The following is a 24,732-nucleotide window of genomic DNA, read 5'->3' as shown; positions in this document are numbered from 1 at the left end:
AAGTAATATAAGGGAAAAATAAAATTATATGGGAAAATGACAAATGGGATCTTTGTATAGGGAGATAAAACAGATGTAAAATGTAGAGGATTGTAGAATGGACATTATTGTTTGAAAGGGAATCTATGATGTAGAAAAAAAAAGTGCATTAAGGAGTTATTAGGCACAGAAATGAGTGTGCTGGTCAGACCTTTCGAGACCTGAAGAGGCACAAAAGAGGCAGAACTATGGCATGATTTTCATTCTACTTCCAAGGTGTATGGGAGATCAAGGACATAGTAGGAATTTGACAACAAATGAAAATCTCAATCAGAACTGTGTTGCATTTATTTCTCTCGGGAGTAACTTCCCTTCCCCAACAATGATGGTGTCATGAGAAAAACTGGACTTGATCAAATGAAGTAAAGAAGAATACACAGAGGCAGGGCTACCTGGTCTGTTTTGCTTCACCTTGAGTGCCGACGGTCTGGGGATGAGGAGTTTGGGACCTTGTGCTGCAAAGAACGGTACTTTCATGAAGTAGAGGCACGTGACTCATGAAAGCTAAGGAAGGCTTTGCGTGCTGTTCATCCGTACTCCTGTACATTATTGCTTCTCCCAATGAAGGACATAAGTTACACAGATGCCTAGTACTTTTATCACCTATTCCACTCATTGGTATCAGTGCCCGGAAGGACACAAGGTCAAGGAAAAAGCAGAAGTTCTCACTCCTTGCACCAAAGCTGGCCAGTCTAGGCACCCTGCCTTTCATACCAATCCAGAGTGGGGCTTTCCCAGAGTGGAAACAGGGGAGTGTGGAGGTAACACCTTCTTCCCTTTCCATGAAGGTATATATGATGCCCCAGGCAGGTGGACATGGCAAAGAGGATGCCAATAAGTGCAACAAATCCACTCTCTGGAACCCAATTCTGACTTTAACCCATCACTCTGCCTTTCCCCAGCTCCTTTCAAGCTGGAACAGATCTGTTGTGCTTTAGACCTGCCCTTATCTGGGGTGAACATAACTTTGACATGCAGAATTTGTGTCTTCACACAACATACGGTGTTTGATACCTGAAACTGGGGAGACCTCAGAGGTGAGCTCAGAGAGTTGTGGGTAGCCAGGGGCTACTCTACTCCTCACCACCCCTAGGGAAGGATGTTGGGGAGGATCTCAAGTTTAGGATGGAGCTGAAAGGATGCCACCTGGAGAGAGAAAGTGGGTCTTATAGAAGCTGGGTGTGTCCTCTCCAGCAGAAAGGCTGTCAGGCCCTGGTGTCAGTCCTGGGCAGGTTTCCAGCATGGCTAGTGGGCTAGTTTTTCCAGACCAGGATTTCAATTTCACTATAGGAAAATGGTAGCTTTTTTTCCAGACCAGGATTTCAGTTTCACTATAGGAAAATGGTAGCTTTGGCTTCCCTTCCCTTTTGAGCTCAGCAGCTCCCTCCATGCCTGGAACTTTCCAGCTCCTCCCTGAGCTAAGCCTTAAGGCTTGGACGTCTCTCTTAGGGCTGGAAAGACTGGGATCAGTAGCTCTGATTTTCTGATCCAGTAGCCAGCAGGTGGCTACTGTGGCCAGCAGGTGGCGCTGAGCCCTCAATTCTCTGGGTTCACCGTCACCAGCCATTTAGCGTGGAGGGGGGTGGAGGAAGGTTACTTTGAACGGGGTCCCAAGAAAGCTGCTGCTGAGCAGCTTCTCATTAAGGAGTCTGGCCCCTCTCCTGGTCTTATGGACAGCCAAGCTGAGTCCCAGGAACCGGGCACTGTCTCCAGAACTCTAGGCTGACTCAGTAGCTTCTCATTCCTCTTCTTCTAAACCACAAACTGGTTAACGTGGGGGAACTGTGTGGGTGCAGGATGGGGCAGCTTAGAGCTTGGACCAGCAGCAGCAACTTCCTGGCTCTTCAGCCCTGCCTCTGGAGTAGCCCGGGCCAAGCTCTCACTGATCCTGCTAAAGCCCACTGCAGACCTCAAACAGCAACGGTGATGCTGGCTTATTGTCCTATCATCATTCATTCGTTCATTCACTCATTCACTTAACACTTACTCAGTGCCAGGCACAGTGCTGAATCAGATATAGTCCCTGACCTCAAGTAGCCACAGACTTGGGGATGTCACAATCTCTTTCACTTGTGAAAGGAAGAGTTGATTGATGTGGTAAACTTCATTACTGTCTAATTTAAAAATAAATTGCCACAGCCCCCCCCCAGCCTTCAGCAGCCACCACCCTGACCGGTCAGCAGTCATCCACATTGAGACAAGACCCTCCAGCAAAAAGATTACGACTCACTGAAGGCTCAGATGATCGGTAACACTTATTAGCAATAAAGTGTTTTTTAATTAAGGTACATACATTGTTTTTTTAGACATAATGCCATTGCACACTTAACAGACTACAGTATAGTGTAAACATAACTTTTATATGCGGCGGGAAACCCCAAAACATTCATTTGACTCTCTTTACCGCGGTATCTGTTCTGTTGTGGTGGTCTGGAACCAAACCTGCAATATCCCTGTACAGTAATGCATATGATGGGCTCACCTCTTCCCTGAGCACCCCACCTTCCAGCAAATCCCAGGAGTGGAGGTCAAGCCGAGGGCTCTAAGCCTGGTAGGTGTTCCAGAACTGAGATGGCCAGACAGACTGGCAGGGCTGGGCGGGCTGAGGCAGAAAGCTTAAAGTCTCTCTGAACTGGGTGCTAAGGGTCAGCCTCAGGTCCTTTTTCTGGCTGCCTGGCTAGGATCTGTGGCACTTTTGGAAAGTGGGCCAGCAGCTGTCAGCCCTTGCCTTCCCTGTCCACCAGTGTGCCCCCTCCCTCCCCAGCAAGAACTGCCCAGCGTTTAGGGAGGTTTTATTGACAGCACAGAAGGCAGAATCCCCGGCAGGTGTATGTAGCCCTGCTCCAGGAGCCCTGTCTGGGGTCAAGCCCATGAGGACCAAAGGCCTCTTTGCATCAAAAGCCTCACTCACCCCCAGCAGCCTGAGCTTTCCAACATCTCCTTTTCTAGTGACCCAAAGACCCTTCACAGCCCCCTCTGGACAGATAGTGAGTGACAGCCACCACTCTGGTGGGAAGCCAGAGTTCAATCTGTATGTGGGCCCTGGACCCCTCTCCTCAGCCTTTTTCTGCTTGACATGCCAGTGTCTGCACCAATCCATCCCAGCCTCCTGGGGCAGAGACAGAATGGGAGCAGGCAGGCTCAGCAGCCCCTCCCCAGAGAAGCCTTGCTGTCAGAGCACAGGGCAGGGGCACAGGGGCCCGTCTCCTCTTTCCTGTGCCTGACCAAGGCTCAGCAGAGCTGCGTGTCCTCACACCACTTCCTCCTCATCTGAGTCGGCCCCAGGGAGGGGAGTCTGATCAGTCTCAGCCTTCCCCGTCTGTGTCGGTTCCACACCTCTATTCCTCCAGCTGGAATACAATCCTTCATTGATTGCCCTCCCCAGCTGGCAGGGCCCACCCATTAGGCCATCACTTCTTCAGGGACCAAGAGTGGCTGGTCATCTCTTGGAGCCACCGAAACAGAGCAGCAGGTTGCCAATCTGGGGACTGTTCCTCCCCAGCCACCTGCCCAGCCTGCGGTCAGTTGATCATGGGAAGGCAGAACTGGCGGGAGACCCAACTTTAGGGTCCAACACTTCCCACAGCTTCCCCAACCTGAGGAGAGGGGTGGGGGGTGGTGAGCCAGTCCCGAGCTGGTGCTGGGAGGAGCAGAGACAAAAATAACCCAGCACAGGCTTCCTCTGAGGCCAGAAATAGAGTAGTGACAAGTGCCTTGTAACACCATGGGCTAACGGCAGGGGGAAGGCTGAGCTAAAGAGGGCCCAGCCTCACACCAGGACCTGGCCTGGCAAGGGGCCCACACCACGCCCACCCTACATACCATACACACGGCCTCTGTGCACACAAGCAGTGTGGGGACCCGAGCAACCAGGGCTCAGGACAGGGAATCCGGAGAGATACTGAACTTGGGTTTGGTCTTGGCCACAGCCACGCTGCGCTTGCGGAGGGGGCCACGGGCTGAGGCGAGGGTCAGGGCGTCCAGCAGACTGCGGTCCTCATCAAGCTGGCGGGCCGTGCAGAGTGGTGTGGGCACTTTGATGGTGTTGCCAAATTTGGAATAGTCCACGGAGTAGCGGCCATCCTCCTCGGCCACGATGGGTACAAAGCGCTGGCCCCAGAGGATCTCATCGGCCAAGTAGGAGGTGCGGGCCTGGGTGGTGATGCCTGTGGTCTCCACCACACCTTCCAGAATGACAATGATCTCGAGGTCTTGGTGGTGGTGCAGGTCAGTGGGCGCCAGGTCGTAGAGTGGGCTGTTGGCGTCAATGACGTGGTAGATGATGAGAGGAGCCACGAGGAAGATGCTGTTGCCGCCCACACCATTCTCCATGGGGATGTCCACCTGGTGGAGGGGCACCACTTCGCCCTCAGGGCTGGTGGTCTTGCGCACCACCTGCATGTGGATGGTGGCACTGATGATCATGCTCTTGCGGAGGTCACCCACACGCAGCATGAAGCAGAGGCGGCCGTGGCGCACCGCGATGACAGCGTGCTTGCTGAAGATGAGGGTCTCGGCCCGCCGATGGGCCTGGGCCGTCTTCATGAAGATGCAGCCCAGCATGATGGCATTGATCATGAGCCCCACGATGTTCTGCACAATGAGGATCAAGATGGCCAGCGGGCACTCCTCGGTCACCATGCGCCCGCCAAAACCAATGGTCACCTGGACCTCAATGGAGAAAAGGAAGGCAGAGGAAAAAGAGTGGATGCTGGTGACACAGGGCACAACGGTGCCCTCGTCAGGGGCCAGGTCACCGTGAGCGAAGGCAATGAGCCACCAGACCATGGCAAAAAGCAGCCAGCTGCACAGGAAGGACATGGTAAAGATAAGCAGCGTGTGTGGCCACTTGAGGTCCACCAGCGTGGTGAATACGTCCTGCAGGAATCGGCCCTGCTCTCGGATGTTCTTGTGGGCTACATTGCAATTGCCGTTCTTAGACACGAAGCGGGCCCTCCGCTCTCGGGCTCGGTACCGGGGCTCCGCGGGGTCCTCTGCTAGCCGTGTCAGCACATACTCCTCAGGGATGATGCCTTTTCGGGACAGCATGGCTCCAGCAACCACCGGGGAGAGGCTTCCCCCATGGGGGACGCTCCCCTGACCAAGCCTTGGGCCTCACGGTGGGGTTTCCTCCCCGGGGAGCCCTTCCACTGCGGGACCACCCTCAGTCTGTGCTGGCCTCACTTCTCAGACGCCTCCTCAACCAGACTCCTCCTCACCTCCGACTGGCCTCTGCCTCTTTAAACCAGTCTCACACCTCAACCCGCCTGCCCATTGCCTAGTGAGCCTCCTACCCGGCCTGGGCCTGCTCCCCACCTTGCCTGAATCTCAGCTCAACTCTCTCCCACCGCGGACTTTCCTTGGGCCTCCCGCTAAGGCTCCTTCTCCCCACCTGGGTTTCCTTCTCCCCACCTGGGTTTCCTTCTCAACCCACCTCCTCTACCTTGGAACTTAGCACCTCTGGATCTTCCCAACTCGCCAGACCTCACACAACCCCCACTGTTTCTCTCGCCTCACTCACTTCTGCTCCCGGGCCCCCTTCCAGGCTCCAGCTTCATATTCTGACGACCCCCTGTCTCGCCTCCAGGTATGCCCCTTTTCTACCCCACCCTCCGCAGCGCCCCCGCGGCCGGTCGCATCCCCCTCCAGCTCTGTCCTTTCTGTCTCCTTGGGATCCTGCGCCCTCCAGAGTCACCACTCCACCCGACTCCACTCCAGATCCCCTCGCCCACAGCGCAACCTGGCCGGGCTCACTCACGGTCGCGGCCTCTCGGCTCCTCGCCGGCCCACGCAAGCCGGCGCCGCGCCCCCGCCCGGCGCTCCGCTCCGTCCTGCCCCGCCCGCTCGTCGCCGCGGCACCTGCTCCTGCTCCTCAAGCCGCAGCCGTGGCCTCCCCGCCCCCACTGCTGCCCGGGCTTCCCAGTGGGTCGTCCTTTCGTTCGTGCGTCCGTCCGCCTGTCTGTCCGTTGGTCCGCTGAGACCGACCTGTACTAGATGGGGGCAGAAGATTGAGGGCGGGGGCGCCGGAGGAATGGAGTGGGGGACCGGAGCCGCCAGGGGGAGCCCGACCTATTCCTGAGCTGGAGGAGGAGCGGGCACGGGCTCAAGCCCCGCCCCTTGTCATTCACACCCACCCCCACGCCCCGCCTTCCCGTTCCAGATTTTGTCTAGCCTGGAGGGTTTGCCCAATCAGAGAGACAAAAAGAGGTTCCTCCTGCCCACGCGGGGACAGGGAGGGTCGCCGCGACCCACCCTTTCAGTCTGAGGACTGCAGCCCCTGTTGGCTTGCCTTTCCTCCTCCAATTTCCCATTCTCAGGGGGGCCGGTATGCACCTCTCGTGCAGCATTGGGCTTTCCAGGTTCCCAGCGAGAGGAGGCTCTGAGGAGCTGCGTCACCAAACCGGTGACAGCAAGAGGTTAGGTGGCCCGAGGATTCCTCAACTGACTGCTTCTTCTCTTTGGGGATGCTCTTAATCTTTTCTGAGTCGTAGATCCTTTGAGAATTTGATGAAAGCCACGGACTCCCTCCCCAGAAAATAATGGATCCTAACTAGGCAGTGTAGGAACACAGATTCGAAAAAGCCCAGAAGTCTGGGTGGTTGCTGCTGCTGCTGCTTCTTCTTCTTCTTCTACTACTTCTTCTTCTTCTTCTCCTCCTCCTCCTTCTTCTTTTTTAAGATTTTTATTTATTTATTTATTTGACAGAGAGATCACAAGTAGGCAGAGAGGCAGGCAGAGAGAGAGCAGGCTCCCTGCTGAGCAGAGAGCCTGACTCAGGGCTCCATGCCAGGACCCCAAGATCATGACCTGAGCCAAAGGCAGAGGCTTAACCCACTGAGCCACCCAGGCATCCCTGGTTGCATCTTCTTAATCATTCCACAGCTATGCCCCTGTATTTTTTTTTAAGATTTTATTCATTTATTTGACAGACAGAGATCACAAGTAGGCAGAAAGGCAGGCAGAGAGAGGAGGAAACAGGCTCCCGGCCGAGCAGAGAGCCCAACGCGGGGCTCGATCCCAGGACCCTGAGATCATGACCCGAGCCGAAGGCAGAGGCTTTAACCCACTGAGCCACCCAGGCGCCCCCTTGCCCCTGTATTTTAAAGAGAGTTTGAGCTACAGACACTTGCTTTACACCTCCTTACACCTGCCACCTGGTCTCTTAAACCTTAGGTAATGAGAGGAATGTGGGTCTGAGGGGCTGTATTAGGGTTGGCTTGGGAACTGGGGGACTCGAGCTCTTGACCTGAACGTGAGTGGTGCTTCTACTGCAGGCATCAGTCTAGAGTTGCCCTGTGGCTTGGGCCCCAGTTCTCAGCTGGGAGAGAAAGCCTGCTAGGTCTCTGTCGTTAGGACAGTAATGGCCCCATCCCCTCTCTGAGGCTCAGATCTTTATGTAGCCCTGACCCATGTGTGTTCATTTGTTGGAGTGGGAGCATGAGGCAGGGCCCCAAGATGGGGACAGTGGGGATATGGGCCACAGTGGGGCAAATGTGATTTTCATATTGAGTTTTCCTTTCTGTCTCATACTCATCTGTAGGCAGAGTCAACACTGCTACTCAGGATAAGTGTGAGCTTGGGCTGTATTAACAGAGATGCAGTCCCTAGAGTGGGGAGGGGAGAATAGGATGATCAGAGTGGGAGAGTTCAAGGAGACAGGGTTACACAGGAAAACTCTGAGGCAACTACACCAGAAAAGGAGCCTTAGAGAGCCCCCTAGGGAGTTTGGGCACTATTGCAGAAACCCTAGTGGTCCAAGGAGGGTGGACTAATAGTTTTATGTGGCCCAAAGTATAGAACCAGTACAGACACTGAGTGGAATGGAGGCAGGTTGTGATTTCACATCTGGAAGAGTCAGTTCTAATAACCAGAGATGACCCATATCTTTGGAGTATCCAAGTCAAAGTTGGCAGGCCATCAGGGATACTATAGAGAGGTTTGGGCCAGAATGGCCTTGGGCATCTCTGCAAGACTTCAGTATGGACATTGCCCTGCCCCTGCTACTTCCCTTCAATCCCGTGGGGTGTAGTGGGCACAACGTGGGGGTGGGGTTAGGAATCTTCTCCTTTCCCAGGCTCTGCTCTTAGGAGTCCCTTCAGTAGAGAGGGCAGCCCCTAGAGACATCTTAGAGCTGGAAAGGCAAGGCCCTGCCTCACAGCGTGGCCCTGAGACCTCAGCTATTACCTGCTCTGTCCTTTCTAGGAGGGTGGGCCCCTTACCTAAGGAGCTCAGCCTCCTGCCCTCCTCCATCCTTACCTTTTTATATTCAACTCTTCCCAATACTGAATTTGTCAGCTCCTTTCTCACTCAGAAATCTTCTCCACTTCCCTTTTGTTCATAGGCTTATCCCAGACTCCTTATCCTGGCATTTAAGGCCCTATGATCTTATGCCCCATGATCTTATGCCCCCACCCCCTGCCCCATGGGCCATTTTCTCTAACTCTGCCTGTCTCATTCCCACCCCACTCATGCCCAACTCACATCTTGCCTCCCCCAGGCAGCCTACCAGGTCTTACAGAACTCTCACTTCCTGATCCCCTCTGGCTCTTGGAATATCCAAAAGGTCTGTGTTGGGCCTCTCTCCAGTGACTGGAGGGTTGTCCTTATATTGCTCTGATCCCATACCAACCGAGAGGGACACAGACCCAAGACTCCTGGGTCTGCACCCCAGAGCTGGGATAGCCAGTACTGGAGTCAATGTGAAAATGATTAAAACGTGATATGTAAATGAGCACCTGCCATTTCTGGGCTTGGGGAGGTGTGCATTCCTGCTTCACGATGCTGATGGAATCTAAGGATATCTGTTGTTTTGATCTCCCCAGTGTCTGGGTCTCAGCATCTCCAGACACTACCTGGGTGACTTGTGGTATATGCATCGTGCTTCCCTCTGAAGGACCACCCTTCTTCCATTCTGAATGCCTCTCCATGGGCGCCACAGATGGGGACATGTGATCCGGGCCTAGCCAGTCAGTGTAGTCCACCCCTCTGACCACAGTGCTTGGGTAGAGGTAGGGGTATGACCTAACTTGGTCCATTGAAATTTGCTCCCAAGACTTTTGCTGGGACTCTTTTTCAGAGTGGTAGGGTATAAGCTGAAGGGGCTAGTGGCCATTTGTCATCACGGAGGGAGGGGAAGACAGAACCCAGAAATGGAAACACATGCTTGTGGTCAGAGGGCTGGATCCAGCCATGCCTGAAGCAGTATACCTCCTGGCCTTCTCTATCACATAGGGTAATCAATTCCAGTTTTTAGTTAAGCCCCTTTGAGTTGGGTTCCTGTCATTTGTCATGGAAGTGGTACTAACCCAGGGTACCCCACAATTTTAATCCAAGAAATAAAGTGAGAAGGAAGGGGACTCATTTTGTCTAATGAGATAATCACAAAAATGCGATAACCCTTGTTACAGACTGAATTGTGTCTGCCTCCCCATCTATTTGTTAGAGCCCTAAATTCCTGTTGATGTCCCCCAGCATGACAGTATTTGGAGACAGGGCCTGTAAGGAGGTAATTAGGTCCTTAGGAGAAACCAAACCTATGACACCTTGGTCTTGGACTTCCAGCCTCCAGATCTGTCAGAGGACATTTCTGTTTAAGTTTCTTCGGCTGCAATTTTGTTATGCCTGAGCAGACTACTGCAAACCTCATTTCACAGATAAGAAAATGCACTTCTGGCCACACTCATACAGCCTCATGTCCACCGGACCCACAGGCCACCTAGTCCCTGCCCACCAGACCTGAGGCCTCCAGTAGGAAACAATCAATCTCTTTATTTACAAGTGATTTACAGTTAGAAAGCCCCAGCGGGAGGCGGTTGGGGGGAGGCTGGGGCACGGGGTGGCACTTGGGCTCCAGGGGCTCACTTGTCTGCACGGACAAAGGAGGCAAAGACGCTGTCCTTCCGGCTGAGCAGCTTCTCTGGCTTGTCGAACTCAAGGATGGCGCCACGTTTCAGGACAATCACCAGGTCTGCAGTCAGGATGGTGTGCACGCGGTGCTGGGTGGGGCAGGGGTGTGCTGGTCAGGGTGGCGGGGGGATAAAGGGAGGGGCAGCTGAGGGTCTCCCTTCTGTAGTTCAGGGGAGGAGGCATGTGGATGGAATGTCCCACCTCTGTGGCCACTGCCCTTCCCTGGGGTGACTGTGACCCCAAGCACTCTGTCCACTCATGACACCCTCTCCCCTTACCAAGTCTCAGCTCTGCTCTCACCTCTGGGCTTCAAGACTCAGAGATCACCTCAAACCCCCACTACCTATAGAGAAGGTAGCCTAGCCTAGCTCCCAGGACTTTGGGATAGGGGAGGGCCTTGGAAACTGGGGAAAGAGAGGGGGATCTGAGGGAAATCCTCACCCACCCCACGTTCTGCGGTCCAGGTTCCCTGCAAGCCCTCCAGATTCTGCACCATCATTTCAGGGGCCTCTCCTGATTACCAGGCCCAGGTGAGTGCCGCGGCTGCCCTCTGATGGCAGCCTCTAGAGGCCAGCCCTCTGTCTGGGTGTGGCCCCGCACCCCAGCAAGGGGCCCCTTACCGCAATGGTGACCACGGTGCGGTCTGCGAAGGCCGTCATCACCACTTTCTGGAGAATGTTTTCCTGCCAGGTGGGAGTAACGCTGGTTGGCTCATCTGCCTTGGGAATGGGGTTTGGCCTGGCTTTGGGGATGGGGGCCTACGGCTGCAGTCCAGCTCCCGTGGGATCCCAATCCTAGCCCACTCCTCCCTCCATCTGTCTGGTCCTTGTCCCCATAGGACCAACCAAGTTATAGCATTCAGGGGCTGGGCTCAGGCTGTTGGGGGCTCAGGTCTGTGTGTGTGCTGTGTGTGTGTCTGGCTGGGCTGTGTGGCAGGTGCGTGTGCTCTGTGTGTGTCTGGCTGGGCTGTGTGGAAGGTGAGTGCGATGTCCCTGTGGGTCTCTGTACAGCTTGTGTGTTTGTGAGCTAGAAATGTGCCCCAGCCCTCTGCCTTTCAAGTGGCCCTTGATGTTAAAGATGACTTGAGCTTCGGGACCACTTTGTGCAAATTTCACCCTAAGACCCCATGATAACCCCCTTCAAGACCCCACCCCATGGCTGTGCTCCTGACTGACCGTGGCCATGTCGATGGAGGCCGTGGCTTCGTCCATGATGAAGATGCTGGTCTTCCTCACAAAGGCCCGAGCCAGGCAGAACAGTTGCCTCTGGCCCTGGCTGAAATTCTCCCCGCCTTCCGTGATGATGGCATCTGAAAACAGCCCCAGGGAGGCAGAGTGGGGCTGAGTTAGTCTGGTGCTGGGAGTTTAGTAGACAGCATGGCTTAAGGGCATTAGGAAATGTATGTACAGGGCAAATATGCAGGGGTGTGTCATGAGGCCAGGGGTGTGCAGGGCGGCTGCACTTGACCTAATGACACAGGTGCCATCTGCAAGAATTACAGAGAAGAGTGCTCTCTGCAGGGGTGCGCAGCTATGGCCCCCGGTCGTTCCGGGAGGGGGCGTGTGCACTGAGTGTGTGGGTGCTGGAGCTGTGTGAGGGCAGTGGTGGGGTGAGTCTCTGAAGCCAAGGCTTGGCCAGCCCTCACTGCCGCGGGGCTGTGGCAAATACGTCAAGGCTCTGCTGTCCTCTGGGGGTGGGGCAGAGTCTTCCCTGCACCCTGGAGGAGTGACCCCTGCCTGGGATGTCCCCCTCTGTCCTCTTCTTCCTCGGGACAGAGCTGGGCAGGCTGGTGGCGGCCATGGGTAGGGCCGAATACACTGGACTTGCAAGCCGTGTCTCACAGTGACACCTGCTGTCACCCCCGCCCCCTCGCCCCGGGCCTCTCAGGAGAAGCTAGCCCCTGAACTGACCAGTCGTGTGGCCTGGGACAACTCATGTGACTTCTCTGTGCTCCCGTAAGGTAAAAGGGCACACAGGATAGTGTCTGGGGTCCTGCCAGACCCTTAGACTAAACCCTGGGCAAACCTCAGACATGGGAGTGAGTTTTCCCTCCTAGCCCTCCGGATGTCCTCGAGTGCCGTCCTGTTGCTCCCCGAGTAGTTACCCAGGCCTCCGGGCAGCGCCTTCACCACCTGCTTCAGCTGGGCGATCTCCAGCGCCTCCCACAGTGTGCTGTCAGAGCACTTCTTCTCCGGGTCCAGGTTAAATCTGGAGGGGGTCACAGAAAGCCCCCTTAGAGAGGGAAGCAGGCTGCTGGCTCATCCCCGGGGCCCGGCAGAGGTCAAGGCTGGGAAAGGGAGCAGTGAGTGAGAACTGATGGCTTCGGAGGGCCTGGCTAAAGGTAGGGGGGCAGCAAGCTGGGGAGCTGCCTCTACCAGCGCCCGCCCGGGACTCACAGGAGAGAGAAAGGCCCAAGGGTGGAAGTGTGAGGGACCAGGCCAGCCCACAGTGCCCAGAGCCCGAGCAGGGCTCCCTGCCCTGAGACGGGTACCCAGCTGAGCTCCCTGTGCCTGGCCTGGGACGGGGTGGTGGACCGCGGGAGTGTTGGGGCTCACCGGATGGTGCCGCTGAAGAGGACGGGGTCCTGCAGGATGATGGAGAGGCGGGAGCGCAGGGTGTGCAGTGGCAGTTTGGCGATGTCAATGCCGTCGATGATGATGCGCCCTGTGCGGAGACAGTAACACAGGTGGGACATGAAGGAGTGGGGGGAGTGGGTGGTGCCAGGGCCAGGTTCAGCCTGGGAGCGTGGGTCCCATCGAGGATGTGGTGGGAGGTGGAGAGGGCAGTGATTGCTGGGCTTCCTGTGACATCTGACCATACACCAGGACTGGGGTCCTACCTGGTGGCTGCGGGCACACGTGGGGTGCCTGTCACACCACTCACCTTCGAACATGTCCACCATGCGGAAGAAGGCGAGAGAGAAGGAGGACTTCCCACTGCCTGTGCGGCCGCAGATCCCAATCTGGAAAGAGGAGCAGGGACACGGTGAGTACCTGGGGAAGCTTTTTGGCGAGGGCTGGGTCCCGGCTTTGGGCTTGCTTTCTGGGTCCAGAGGGACCTCCCATGGGGACCCACAAGCAAGTGTAGGGTGAGATGTCCATTTCTCGGGCCTGGGTGTCAGTCTTGCTGTGCCTGGTATGGGGCTGCAGGGAACACTGGTGCACAGTCTATGTGTGTGGGTAAGGGAGGGGGGCCCAGGGGTGGCTCAGTGGGGTTTACAGGGGTATATCTGTGTGCCATGCCTTAAACTGAGGTCATCTCTGACCCCATGGCTTCCCGGCCCACGGGTACCAAGGGAAAAGACAATAAGGGACCAGTACAAAGACAGAAATGGTGACCCAGAAAGATGAGAGAGGTAGGGGACAGATGGGAAGAGCCAGAGGCAGGGAGAGAGGTAGATCTAAAGGTCAGGGAGAGTGAAATCGACAGCCATAGACAAAGACAGAGGGACAGAGACAAAGAGACTGAAGGAGAGGGGCCCTGTCAGAGCAGGGGTGGGGCGTGAGGAGGCAATCCATCAGAGAGTTGGGTCAGAGTGCCAGGCCGCAGCTCCCTCCCCAGGACAAGCGAGGGGCCTCACTGGCTGTCCCGAGGACCTGCTCTGAAGCTCAGGGACAGTGCCCTGGGAGAACCCTCTCAGCCAGGGGAGAGTCTGGGGTGTCCGTCTCCTGGGTGGGTGAGTGAGGGCAGCAGAAGGAGCACGGAAGAGGGAATGAGGGAGAGGTGGCCTGAGCCTTGTCAGTGTGAGGGGCCCACGGGCTGACTGTGGGCGGCCGCCCGGCCCTCCGCCCTGCCGCCCACTGACCTTCTGTCCCGGGGAGATGAGGGCATTGACGTGCTTCAGCACCGGCTTCAGGGAGCTGTCGTAGCGCACACTGAGGTTCTGGATCTGGATCTTCCCTTGGTCCGGCCAGTTCTTTGGGATGAGCGAGGGCGCTGGGGGCCAGACCGGGGCTCAGCCAGCAGACTCAGGCGGCAGCCGGTATCCAGGAGGGCCCCCCTCCCCCTGACGCGCCCCTCGTCTGGGCCTCTCACCCAGCAGCCCCTCGTAGCTCTCTGCTTCTGTTTTCAGGAGCCCGTGGATGCGCTTCACGGCCCCCAGCTGGATCTCCATGTCCGCCAGGTTCCTCACCATCCAGTTGAGGTAATTGGAGACCTGCGGGGAACCAGCGAGTGCTTGGCCCAACCCTGGCCACCAGGATGGCTCTTCTGTGTGGGCCAGGGGCCCTCAGTGTCTTCTGCTGGCTCTTCAGGGGGTCTCCCTTGGAGGCCCAGGGGGTTACAACGAACATGGATCCTTACCCACTACCTGTCTGGGGCCCTGGCCCTGGGTTAGCCCTCCTACCCACAGGGTCCTGCCTGCATCAGACTCACAGGAGCTTGGGGTAGGGCCTGGAGGGCGTCTCTGAGATTCCCCGAGTGCTGATATCTGAGCCCTCTGCTGCCCCGGTCTGCTGATACTCACCATTAGGGCATAGGTAAGGCCTAGGCCCACCAGGCCAGCCGAGAGCTCCCTGTGCAGAGAGTTGGAGATGGAGGTCACGGCAGCGATGAGGACCACACAGGCACCGATGTACTCCTGTGGAGGGAAGTGAGCCAGTGTGGGCCCTCAGGGGTCGAAGCCACAGGGGCCCCCCAATGCACCTCACTCCCTTCAGGGAGGGGAGAAACTCAGCTGAGATTCTACCCCAGCCCAGCAACACACCTACACGTCATCAGACATGCAGGAGGCCTTGAAGGCCGGGGCCCCAGGAGACAACATGTGCACACGTTTCTGGTGCCCACCCCCAGCCATCTGCACAGGCCTGAACCGGCAGCCTCACCAGCTGGCCCACACAGGTCTTATGGCCCACTTCAGACACACACTCGTCACAGTGAAACACACAGCTCTTCCGGCTACTGGCGCACACCTCAGGTGCACAAGCCCCTGGGCGGGGATGGGGAAGAGGAGGCTCTGGTCAGACACAGGGAGGGAAGCCGGGGCTGGGAGAAGCAGGAGGGGTTGGCGCCCACCCTGTATGCACACATGTGCTGCTATCCCATCGTCTCTTCCTGCCCTCTGGTCCGTGTTTGGCCCTTGCTCTGGCTCCACACCCCTATCAGAAGCCCTAGTCTCTGGGCCCGGGGTGGGGGTGGGTGGACTTGCCATGCGGACTTCTAGCCATCTGTTAGCAGCCGTGAGGAAGAGGGAGGCGATGTTATTGGAGTCTGTGTATTCCAAGAGCTTCTGCTGGAACTTAGCCTCATACCTGGAGGGATGATGGGGAGGGTCTGAAGGTCACATGACCCCCAGGCCTCTCTTTACTTACAGAGAAGCGGCCAGGAAACAGGCCGTGTCTGACGATATGTAGGCCGTTCCCCTCTGGTCGGCCCTCCCAGCAACTTGCTGCTTAATTCAGACTTGTCAAGACTCCCACCTACTTTAAACTCCTGCTTTCACCCCAAGACCCATTCTTTTCCCTCGGGTCTTGCTATTACAGTAAAGCACACTTCTGACCACCTACACGCCCAGGCCAGAAACCGAGGACTCATCTGGATTCACAGCCAATCCCTCTACACGACCTCTCACTTCCGCCTCCAAAGCAGGCCTTGCTCCTGCCTGCCTCTCTCCTGCTCGCTGCTCTCCACAAACCCACCTGGCCCACGGCGTCAGCTTCCCCGTAGTTTTACCTGTGGTCTCCCCTGCTCTGCTGACAGCAGCCGGCATGATCTTTGTAAATCATAAATTACATCCCATCTCTCTCCCGCTTAGAATATCAATGGCTCCGAGGCCAAAGAGCCACCTCCTCGCCGGGAGCCTGTGGGAGCTCCTTCCACGCCACCAATCCCCTGGTTCGCTGCTTTGCAGCCACAGAAATTACAATAATTTATTACTTGCCCTTTCTCAGTTTCGTCACAATACCAAGGTTTTTCTCACCCCAGGGCCTTTCACATGCTGGGCCCTCGGCCTGGAATGCTTTCTCCTCTGCTCTTCACAAGGCTGACTCCTTTCAGCCTTCAGGCTTTACCTCAGATGACATCTCCTCAGGGTGGCCTTTCCCGGACTGTTGTTCTCCCTTCCTGCAACCTGTTTGTTTCATAACCTCTGTTCACGTGCTCATTTCTCTAGCTGCTTATCTCCCTCACGAGACTGTAAACTTATGGGAATGGAACCCATGGCTGTTTTGTTCACCAGGGCATCCCTAGCACCTGGCACTGTCAATAAATACTTGCTGAATGAACAAATGGAACCTTCCTTGACCCTGTAAGGTAGATGGGATCTCTCTGTACAAGGAAGGAACTTTGGAGTCTTCTTTCCTTCGCTTGTGCCCTTATCACGTTCTGCTTGCATTACTTTGAATGGACTTGGTTTTTCTCTTTCTGTAGCCTGGGCTCCTGGCCTCACTCTCCCTGGCCACCCCCTCACCCCAGGCTAGCTTAGCCGCGCCCAGAGGAGGTGGCAGAGAGCGCTTGTTTCATGATGAGTGAAGGAACAAATCGAAGCCAAAGCTGTCTTAGCACTGGCCTCAGGGAAACAACTGGGGGCGCGGAGGGCTCAAGACAAGTCTAACTGTGCATTTGCTTTTCACTCTTGGAAGGTGTTTGCTCTGCTTTGATTACTTCTGGGTGGAGGGGCTGTGCCTGACCCACGTGTTTGAGGACAGCACAGTGAGTCTCTGAGGTGTGAGAGAGAGTACGAGATCGCACAGCCACGGTGGTGTGATGTGGCTGAGGCGAGTGTGCGGCCCCATCTGAAGGGTGTGAATGAGCCCGTGCCGAAGCTGTCTGCCTGCTTGTGCACATGTGTGTGATGGGCAAACCTGAGGGGTGTGTGTGAGGGTGTGTAGGAGGTGTGGCTCTGGGGATAGGTGTGTGACAGTGTGAGGAATGTGGAGAGTCCCAGCATGGGGCGTGCAGACTTCGAATTCTTAGCCTTCTTACTTAAAGGCTGTGTGTCAGGACCAAGACTCAGTTTCCTTATTAGTAAAATGGGGACAGTAATTGTTCCCATCTGGGCTGAAACAGCCTCTGAGCCCAACACTGAGTTGGGGGCTGAGTACTCTGGAAACTTTTCTGGGAAAAGACAGGGCTTGCTAGAGAAGCCAGAAGGTCCCAGAGGCCTGGGTTCCAGGCCTAGCACTGGCTCTGACCATGTGTGTGACCGCAGGTTGGTGACTCAGGCTTGTCTGTTGAGCGTGGCCACTCAAAGCCATGTCAGGGGGCTTCTGTGACTATTCAGTGCGATAATACACATATAGCCCTTAGCACAGTGCCTGGCATGTCTTAGGCGCACAATCAGTAAATGCTAGTCAGCTCTCAACAGGGCAGGCTGCTGGGCAAAATCCAATGAATTAAATACACACAGGGAGGACCAAAACATCCTTCATCCACATGTAAAGATCTCCCAATGTGTCAGTGTAGAGGGCATGGGAGGCCTCACCGGGCAGCAGTTCCCCTGACTGACCACAGGCGGCAGGAGGTGGCATCCACTCAGATCCTACTGAGAGGGTCTGGCCCTCTGGAGGAGAGGCACAATCCCTCTGCCCCAGGCCCAGCCCGAAGGCTGCCGGGACAGCCTGTGTAAGAGCAAAAGTACTAAGGCTGAGTAGAGGCCAGGCCTGGGAGTGGCCCTGAGAGTCAAAGGACCTGGGAAGTGCAGGCTTGAGACAGGAAGGGGACTCGAAGGAGACCTGAGCCTCATGCCAAGTTCCAAGGGGCTTCTGTGCAGAAGACGGCATAGGCCCGTCCAGGGAGCAGAGCCAAGGCCAGGGCAGAGCTCCGTGTCACTTTGCTTTACTCAGACAAGACCCCTAAGAGGACGTTTCACTGGCACAGATGGCCCAGGGAGTGAATGGGGCCACAAGTGCTGCACTGAGGGCCTGGGCACCTCTCCTAGAGCTTTGGGGCTTGGAGGGAGGAGACACAAGCCTCCCGGAATTCTCTTGGCCAGTCCTTGAGCCCTAGGGTTACTCCTGGACATGGGACTTGGTGTCTCATGCTTACTGTCACACCCTACACAGCTGTGTCATCCTAAAAATAATCTGGAATCACTCTCTGAGTGAGGCTTAAAGACCAGAGTCCAACTATCTGGGGCAGGGGCCTCTGGCCTGTTTTTTGAGATGCTCAAATACATCAGGCGGAGGCTGGGGCAGGGAGCAATGGCCCGTCTACTCCCCAGGTGACCTCAGATGCTCCTGTCCAGCCCAATGTCATGATCAAGGGTAGGGAGCAGGGGCACTGAAGTTTTGGGGAGGAATTCCCCCAGCTCGGTGAGCTTTTCTTTACCCTTTGATGCTGGCTCCAACAACATCTGCTCCATGAAGCCTTGGGTAAGTGCCTCCCTTCTATGATCCCATAGTCTGCATTCCCCTTTCTCTCTGACTACCTGTCATGTGGGTTTCTCCTGACCTGCTCAGAGCTGGGATTATGAATGCCTCCAGGACAAGGGCTCATCTGACTCATCTTTGTCTTTTTAGTGCCTGGTTGGGTGTTAGCTCAGTACCTGTTTACAGAATGAATAGACAGATTCAAGTCCAGGCTTTAGAGAACCTTACACAGGAGGGGCTGTGCAGTCCCTCTGAGCCTCAGCTTCTTTACTTGGGAAATGGGAATAACCACATTGACTGCCTTGGACTGCAGTGCAGAATGAATGAGACTGGTATGTTAATTGCAGTGTCCAAGTCACTGGCGATTCTCAGTACCAGATGGCCTCAGGGCTGGCTCGCATGATGGAAAACCCTTTCAAGCGTGGATATGTGAGCATATACTTTCCAGCTTTGTTTCTTTTCATGTCCTGCCTTAGTTCACAGAGGCTCTGGACTTGGCTGCAGGGCTGAGATTTTCCTCTCTGGGTCAAACAGTGGAGCCCACCAGACCTGACCAACTGGGGGATATTGTCAAGGCTGCGGGGCCTGAAGAGGGTTTGGGAAATGCATGTCCCAGGCCTTCCTAAGCCAAGGCCTGACACCCAAATCACATGACCCATGGCCCCAGCCCCACCCCACCCCACCCACCCCTACCTTGGGGTAAATCTGGTACCTGAAGGCCCGGATGGTGGTGAGACCTTCCACGGTTTCAGCAAAGTGGGAGAGCAGGGGGAGCTGCGTAGTGTCGTCCAGCTGCTGCAGGTCCCTGTGCAGGGAGCAGAGCAAAATGGTCAGGAGGGGGATGCAGGGCTCAGCCCGGATCTGAATCCCAGCTCCCCCTGCCCAACCACTGTGTGAGCAAATGGCTTCACCTGTCTAGGTCTCAGCTTCTCCCCTATAGAGAGAGGGAAGCCAGCGGTGCCACCCCAGCAAAATGCTCAAACAGCATGCCAGGGCAGGCGCTGTGACTGTGGGCACCGTTTGCCTCCCATGTGTGTCTGTCTCTCACTCTGCAATAAGGCAGGGCAGGCATGGTGGGTTCTCTTTCACGGGGGGTGGGGTGGGGTGGCAGGGAGCAACCTGAACCTTGAGACGCTAGCGAAAGGAGCAGAAAGACCTAACGCAAAGCTTCCAGTCCCTTCCGGCTAACCACAATCAGTTCAGGCACATCACGGCCCGTATCTACAAGGGGAAATGCCAGAGGTTTCCACGGCAACGAGGTTGCCCCCTGCTCCCCACAGCTGCTTGTTGACAAGCACATCAGTGCCAGGGAGATCAGGCTGGGATGCGGGAGTAAGCGTTCCTGAACAGACTGTCCCCAGGGCAGAGTGGATGCCTGGGGCACAGGGTGGTTTCTCTGGCAGAAGGAATGAACTTTGTAAAACAGCTTGTACAGTGCTTACAAAGCCACAGTGATCTGTGAACACTGATGGGCTCCTTCTGGGTGCTACACTATCCAGCATACGAATTGTGATCCATATGAGCAATGTAATCGTGGTCAAAATGTATTTAAATTTAATTGTTTGTATTGATAATCAGCATTTTGGCTCCAGTTACTAATCAACTATATACACTTGGAAAAGGTACTTAAGCTTTTGATTATAACCTGCGGTAAGAAATGCATTTCATACTCCAAATCAGTGCACGTGCACACACACACATACAAACACACACACACACACACACACACTCTCCTACACGACCCAAACAAAGGTTTCATGAAGCAAAACTTACTGATATTTTGTGCATACAGCCCGACACACTCTGTCCAATTTCATTTGTTACAATGCTGGCTGTGATCTATGATACTGATTTCATGACCCCCTGATAGGTTGCACCTGGCAGTTTGATAAGCGCTGGTCTAGAAATTCTTTCAGATTCTCCTGACAATCATTTGGACCTATGAGTTTAACAGAATCCCTCCCAGAAAGAACTTCTGGAGACTGTTCTTAGAAAATTTTGAGTAGGAAAGGAGCCTGTGTGAGTCGAAGTCTCTTGAGGGCAAATGTGATCACTGTGAAAGGCTCCCTTGAGTCAAGGCTCCCAGGCACGCTCTGGCCACCTCGGGCTGGGAGGTACCTCGGCCCAGCAGGTACTGTTGCCATAACACCCCCGCCATCAGGTGCCCTCGATTTCATGTATCAGTAACCAGCCTGGTCACTAGACTCCTACAACCCTCCTGAGAAGCATTTTGGCAAAAATGAATGAAAAATGAAGGGCATAAAGATGTGTATAAATCCTGACCTAGCAATTCCACTCCTGACCGTACCTCCTAAGGAAATAGTTGTGATATTAACAGCAGTGTGTGTGTGTGTGTGTGTGTGTGTGTGTGTGCGTGCTCACGCGCCGTGACAGATGATTATATCAGGCTGGTGGAAGATGAATCTCTCTCTTTCCTTCATTTCTATGTTTCTTTTCAGGGGGAACACAACTCTACTACTGTCTGATGATTACTCTAGTAAGAGTACCCAACTGCCCATCGCAGAGCACCTCCCATCCCCCCTCCCCTGAGGCTGGCAAAGGCTGCCATCACCTGGACGCCACCCGGAAGTACTTCTGGATGAAGTAGCACACCACGGCCAGGGGCAAGAGGGCCACGAGGAACACAGGCGTGACGTAGGAGATGACAGCCAGGGCTGAGACGCAGAGCAGGGTGGAGCGGCTCAGGCACTCCAGCGTGGATGGGATGTGCTGTCGGAGGGGAAGGTGAGAGAGGGAGGTGAGTTGTGGTGTTTTTCTTCAGGGTGTTACCAGCCGCCATGTTTTGCTCTCTCACAGGCACACGTCTCATCTTTCCAGCTACACTGTAGGCTCCCTGAGAGCGGGAATCAGGACTTTGTTTCCTCATCATCTAGTATGATGATAAACCAAAAACACAAGCTGAATCAAAAGGAATATTCCCCACAAAAGCAGTCACCTTGGTTCAGACTACACTGGAACCTTACTGATGTGAGCCAGGGGGTACTGGATGGAAGCCAAAGGGCTGTGGTTTCCCTCAGTCTTATCACGACAGCTTCACAGGGGCAGCCCCAGATCCTCAGGCAGCCTTGTAATCAGATTGGAACCCACTGGGTTGGTCTCACAGGGCTCTGAGCACCAGATCTGGGGAAGACAGCCCCAGAGAGGAGACGTGTGGGGGCTGGCCTCTCTCTGAACTGGGGAAATGGGTCACAGTCTTGTGTACCTGGTCGATGGTGTTACAGTCAGCTGAAAATCTATTCAGGATGCTTCCAAGGGGCGTGGTCTCAAAAAACCTAAGAGGCAACCAGAAGAAGTTAGTCATCCGTTTATTGATTGCCTTCCTGTTTATTGAATGAGGGTAGTTATTTCTTTCATTTTAGTGTCTCTGGGGTCATTTCTGGGTCTGGCTTCCTGGGGCGGCTGCCTTTGGAAGTCTGTCAATACCTGTCTGGCCTGTGTCCCTGAGAATTCCTACAGCTGCCCAAGGGGTGCCTCCCCTCACGAACTTCTCTGGCTCTCAAGCCCATGTATGACCACGGCCCCCTTCCTCAGCTGCTTGCTCAGCCTGCCTCGCTCAGCAGCTATGCTGGGGACATCGAGTCTTCTCCAGAGGGACGATCTGCCAGGGTGAGCCAGGCCCTGGGGACAGCCTGTCAGCTGGCTGACCCTGCGAGGCTACTCTGGTTGTCATCACTCTGGCCATGACCCAGAACAGCCCCACCCCTAACCAGAGGATTTCAGAAGCTCTGATCTGGGACAAGTAGAGGGTGACTAAATGTTGGGGTCATGTGTGTGGGCCACAGAAAGCACATGAGACTGAAAAGTCAAAAGTGTCGTCAGATGATGAGGCCTGCATTGACAAGGGGCCAAATAACCTGTTTGCCTGCCGTGCTTTAAAACCGAGTCAGCCGGTCCATTGGGCAGGGACCACCTTAGAACTGTTTCACATCAAGCGGCCTTTGGGATTTTTATCCATCCCATTGCAGGAGAGGAAAACATGTCCCCATGTCCCCAGTGTAGGAACCTGCAGGCTGGCTGAGGGAGGAGGGGGAGAGCTAAATCTGTGGGTGGCGACGGGCAGATGGTACCTGCCCGGGGAAGGGAAACTTACATCGACATGGAGCCTGCAGACGCTCACTCTGCTGAAGGGCTGTCGTGACAGTTAGATGAGCATGTGTGGCTTAGTGAATGCTGGTTTTCCTTGCCTTCTGCCCCAAGGAGGGCACTTTCACACACACTGTCTCCTTGAACCCCACCCCCTCCAGCCTGTGACCAAGGTTGCATATGTCCACTTTACAGACAGGAAAACAGAGGCCCAGAGACCAGTGACTTGCCCACAGCCCAGTATGGCTCGGGAGAGGGGTACCTCATAGGAGCCAGAATGATCCGGTTCAGCAGGCTGCGGTGCAAACTTTTGGCCACCTTTAGCCCCGTCCACTCTACTGTGACAGACGTGACAAGGCACAACACGATGCCCAAGCTGCAGAGGACGGTGAACACCATGGCGTAGACCGTCTGGTCAAGGGTGCACTCCTGGGCCGGGCAGAGAACGAGGCAGGGTCCTGGGGGTGTCCGAGGCTCAGCCCTCTCCCCCCGCTGGCCCTGGCCCTAGGGCGGCTGGCCGCACCTGGCTGAGCGAGCAGTTCCCAGCCACAGGGCTCAGGGTCAGGGCGCTGTCGGTCCACTTGGCCAGCCAGTAGTCAATGGCCACCAAGACCATGTGCTTGAGCAGCTGGGAGAAGACGAGCAGAGACAGGAGTAGGACGCCGGCAGATGACAAATACTTGGCACAGGCTCGCCACGGGATCTTGGCCCGCTGGTGCAGCACCGAAGACAGGTTGTCCTCCTCCTCGCTCTCAGCTCCCTCCTCTGCAGGCCACAAGAACCCACCCTGTGGCTTCCCATTTCGTGTCCCTCTGAGGGCGAAACTGGGGCATGTTATCCCCACTTACAGATGGGAAAACCGAGGCACACAGAAGGGAAAGGATTTAGTGGAAGTCACGCTATCTCACCACCCCCAGAACACTGAACCTTTGTCTCCCCGTGGTCCATCAAACCTCAGGCCATCATCTCACTGCTAGTCCCACTGTCTGTACCTTCCTCCTCTTCCTCATCCTGCAGGAGGCCATCCCTTGAGGACATGGCCCGGGGCAGGCCCTGAGGTGGCTCTGTGGCTTTTCTCTCCATGACAGTCTCCTGAAAGACAGAGGGAACCTGGTCAATGTCCTCAGAATGTGCAGAGGGAAAAAGGGAAAGTGGAGGGCAGCCACCCCTGGCAATGACCAGTGTCATGCTTCCAGGGTGCCCCCACCTGTGGGAAGGTCCAGATAGACACAAGTTTTTCTTACCAGAATTTACTCCTCCCCATTTATCTGCTAACAATATCCCAAATGTTCTTGTGGGAGGCCATCTCTCCCCTATTCTTTAGTCCCTGTGACTCAGGTGGACTGATCATTCTCCCTGGCTCTGGGGCTGGGGACGAGACCCAGGGCTGGCCAGTCTCACATTCCTCATCCCTGGACACAGTGATTTAGTCAAGGTGGGCACAGGACCAAAGTGGACAAAGGAGAGTTAGTCTGAGGATTTCTGCTGTACTGTTGTGACAGAGGTACTCTCTTGCCAAGGGAGGTGTTGAGCTGGGAGAATGTAAGCCCGAGGCTGCTGACAGCTCTCTCGCCACCACGAGAACGAGGATGGTCTGAGGGGAGCAGAGCCAAGGAAGGAGAGAAACAGGTTCCTGATAACTACCTGGATCCAGCTGTACCTGAAGCTGATCCTTTTTACTTTCATGAGCCAGAATGTCTTTACCTCTCTCCTTTTCTGCTTTGCCAGTTTGAGTTGATTCCCTGGAATTTTATAACTGAACGGTTTCTGACTATTTCAGGATAAGGGGAAAGCATCTACCTGAGTCTGCCCTGAGTAGCTAGAATAGGTACTGGCCCTCCTCTGGTAGGAGAGAGTTCACGCTCAGCTCTCACATCTGTCCTTTGGGGGGGTTCCCTCGGGCAAGGAGGGCAGGAAGGCCTTTATGTGTTCAGGTTCTAACAGAAACTTCTCCTCAGAGGGAGGGTGCCCCACCCTTAGGACATACTCACCTTCTCCAGCTCTTGGTCCTGCCGATTCATGAGGGTCTTCCAGTGCTCAAAGAGCTGGCACTCAGACCTCTGGAAATCCTTGAGTGTGCCCTCCCTCTGGATGGTGCCGTCCTTCATGGCAATGATCTGGAAAGGCAGAAAGAGATCCAGCCCTGGGGCTGAACGGGAAGGGGGAGTGGCGGTCACATCCCCACCTCACCAGGGAGTCTGAGAGGGACCCGCACTCATCCTCTCCCCCACCATGACTGGCTGCTGGCTTTCCCATTGTGGTCCTCACCGACACACTCCCAGGGTCTAGAGGTTGGTGCTTCTGGGAGATAATTCTCAGTGGCTGTCCCAGGATTGCTAAGAGGGTTTGCAGAGCAAATTGGTGATTCTTGGTCAAG

The 24,732-nt window shown here is 55.3% G+C and overlaps 2 protein-coding genes and 1 long non-coding RNA gene across 6 annotated transcripts in view; 1 reads left to right on the top strand and 2 right to left on the bottom strand.

Annotated features, from left to right (window-relative positions):
• Positions 1 to 2,285: 2,285 nt before the first annotated feature.
• Positions 2,286 to 5,548, bottom strand: KCNJ11 (potassium inwardly rectifying channel subfamily J member 11). The gene has a single exon (XM_080815605.1). It carries the CDS (start codon positions 5,086 to 5,088, stop codon positions 3,916 to 3,918), a length of 1,173 nt encoding a protein of 390 aa, XP_080671731.1. The 5' UTR covers positions 5,089 to 5,548; the 3' UTR covers positions 2,286 to 3,915.
• A 4,240-nt stretch (positions 5,549 to 9,788) lies between these two features.
• Positions 9,789 to 24,732, bottom strand: part of ABCC8 (ATP binding cassette subfamily C member 8) — a 73,226-nt gene continuing 58,282 nt past the window's right edge. The window contains exons 23-39 of one of the 4 annotated variants that reach the window (XM_080815601.1): positions 24,347 to 24,472; positions 23,348 to 23,447; positions 22,879 to 23,120; positions 22,618 to 22,784; positions 21,475 to 21,544; positions 20,824 to 20,981; positions 18,964 to 19,056; positions 15,092 to 15,194; positions 14,411 to 14,524; positions 13,981 to 14,101; positions 13,751 to 13,881; positions 12,829 to 12,907; positions 12,501 to 12,609; positions 12,050 to 12,153; positions 11,121 to 11,254; positions 10,566 to 10,628; positions 9,789 to 10,034 (exon numbers count right to left, since the gene is read on the bottom strand). In XM_080815601.1, the coding sequence (XP_080671727.1) occupies positions 9,897 to 10,034; positions 10,566 to 10,628; positions 11,121 to 11,254; positions 12,050 to 12,153; positions 12,501 to 12,609; positions 12,829 to 12,907; positions 13,751 to 13,881; positions 13,981 to 14,101; positions 14,411 to 14,524; positions 15,092 to 15,194; positions 18,964 to 19,056; positions 20,824 to 20,981; positions 21,475 to 21,544; positions 22,618 to 22,784; positions 22,879 to 23,120; positions 23,348 to 23,447; positions 24,347 to 24,472 (2,052 nt within the window). In that variant the 3' untranslated portion in view covers positions 9,789 to 9,896. Of the gene's footprint in view, positions 10,035 to 10,565; positions 10,629 to 11,120; positions 11,255 to 12,049; positions 12,154 to 12,500; positions 12,610 to 12,828; positions 12,908 to 13,750; positions 13,882 to 13,980; positions 14,102 to 14,410; positions 14,525 to 15,091; positions 15,195 to 15,615; positions 16,024 to 18,963; positions 19,057 to 20,823; positions 20,982 to 21,474; positions 21,545 to 22,617; positions 22,785 to 22,878; positions 23,121 to 23,347; positions 23,448 to 24,346; positions 24,473 to 24,732 lie in introns of those variants that run through there. The other 3 variants (XM_080815603.1, XM_080815604.1, XM_080815602.1) reach the window with 3 other exon arrangements.
• On the top strand, positions 12,771 to 16,164 carry LOC308350395. The gene is made up of 3 exons (XR_013967519.1): positions 12,771 to 12,930; positions 14,018 to 14,089; positions 15,426 to 16,164. It is a non-coding gene; the product is annotated as an uncharacterized lncRNA (long non-coding RNA).

This window comes from Martes martes, assembly GCF_963455335.1.
Source record: "Martes martes genome assembly, chromosome: 10".
NCBI classification, from domain to species: Eukaryota; Metazoa; Chordata; class Mammalia; order Carnivora; family Mustelidae; genus Martes; species Martes martes.
The sequence above is the reverse complement of the archived record's forward strand: the minus strand, read 5'-3'. Positions and strand labels throughout refer to the sequence as shown.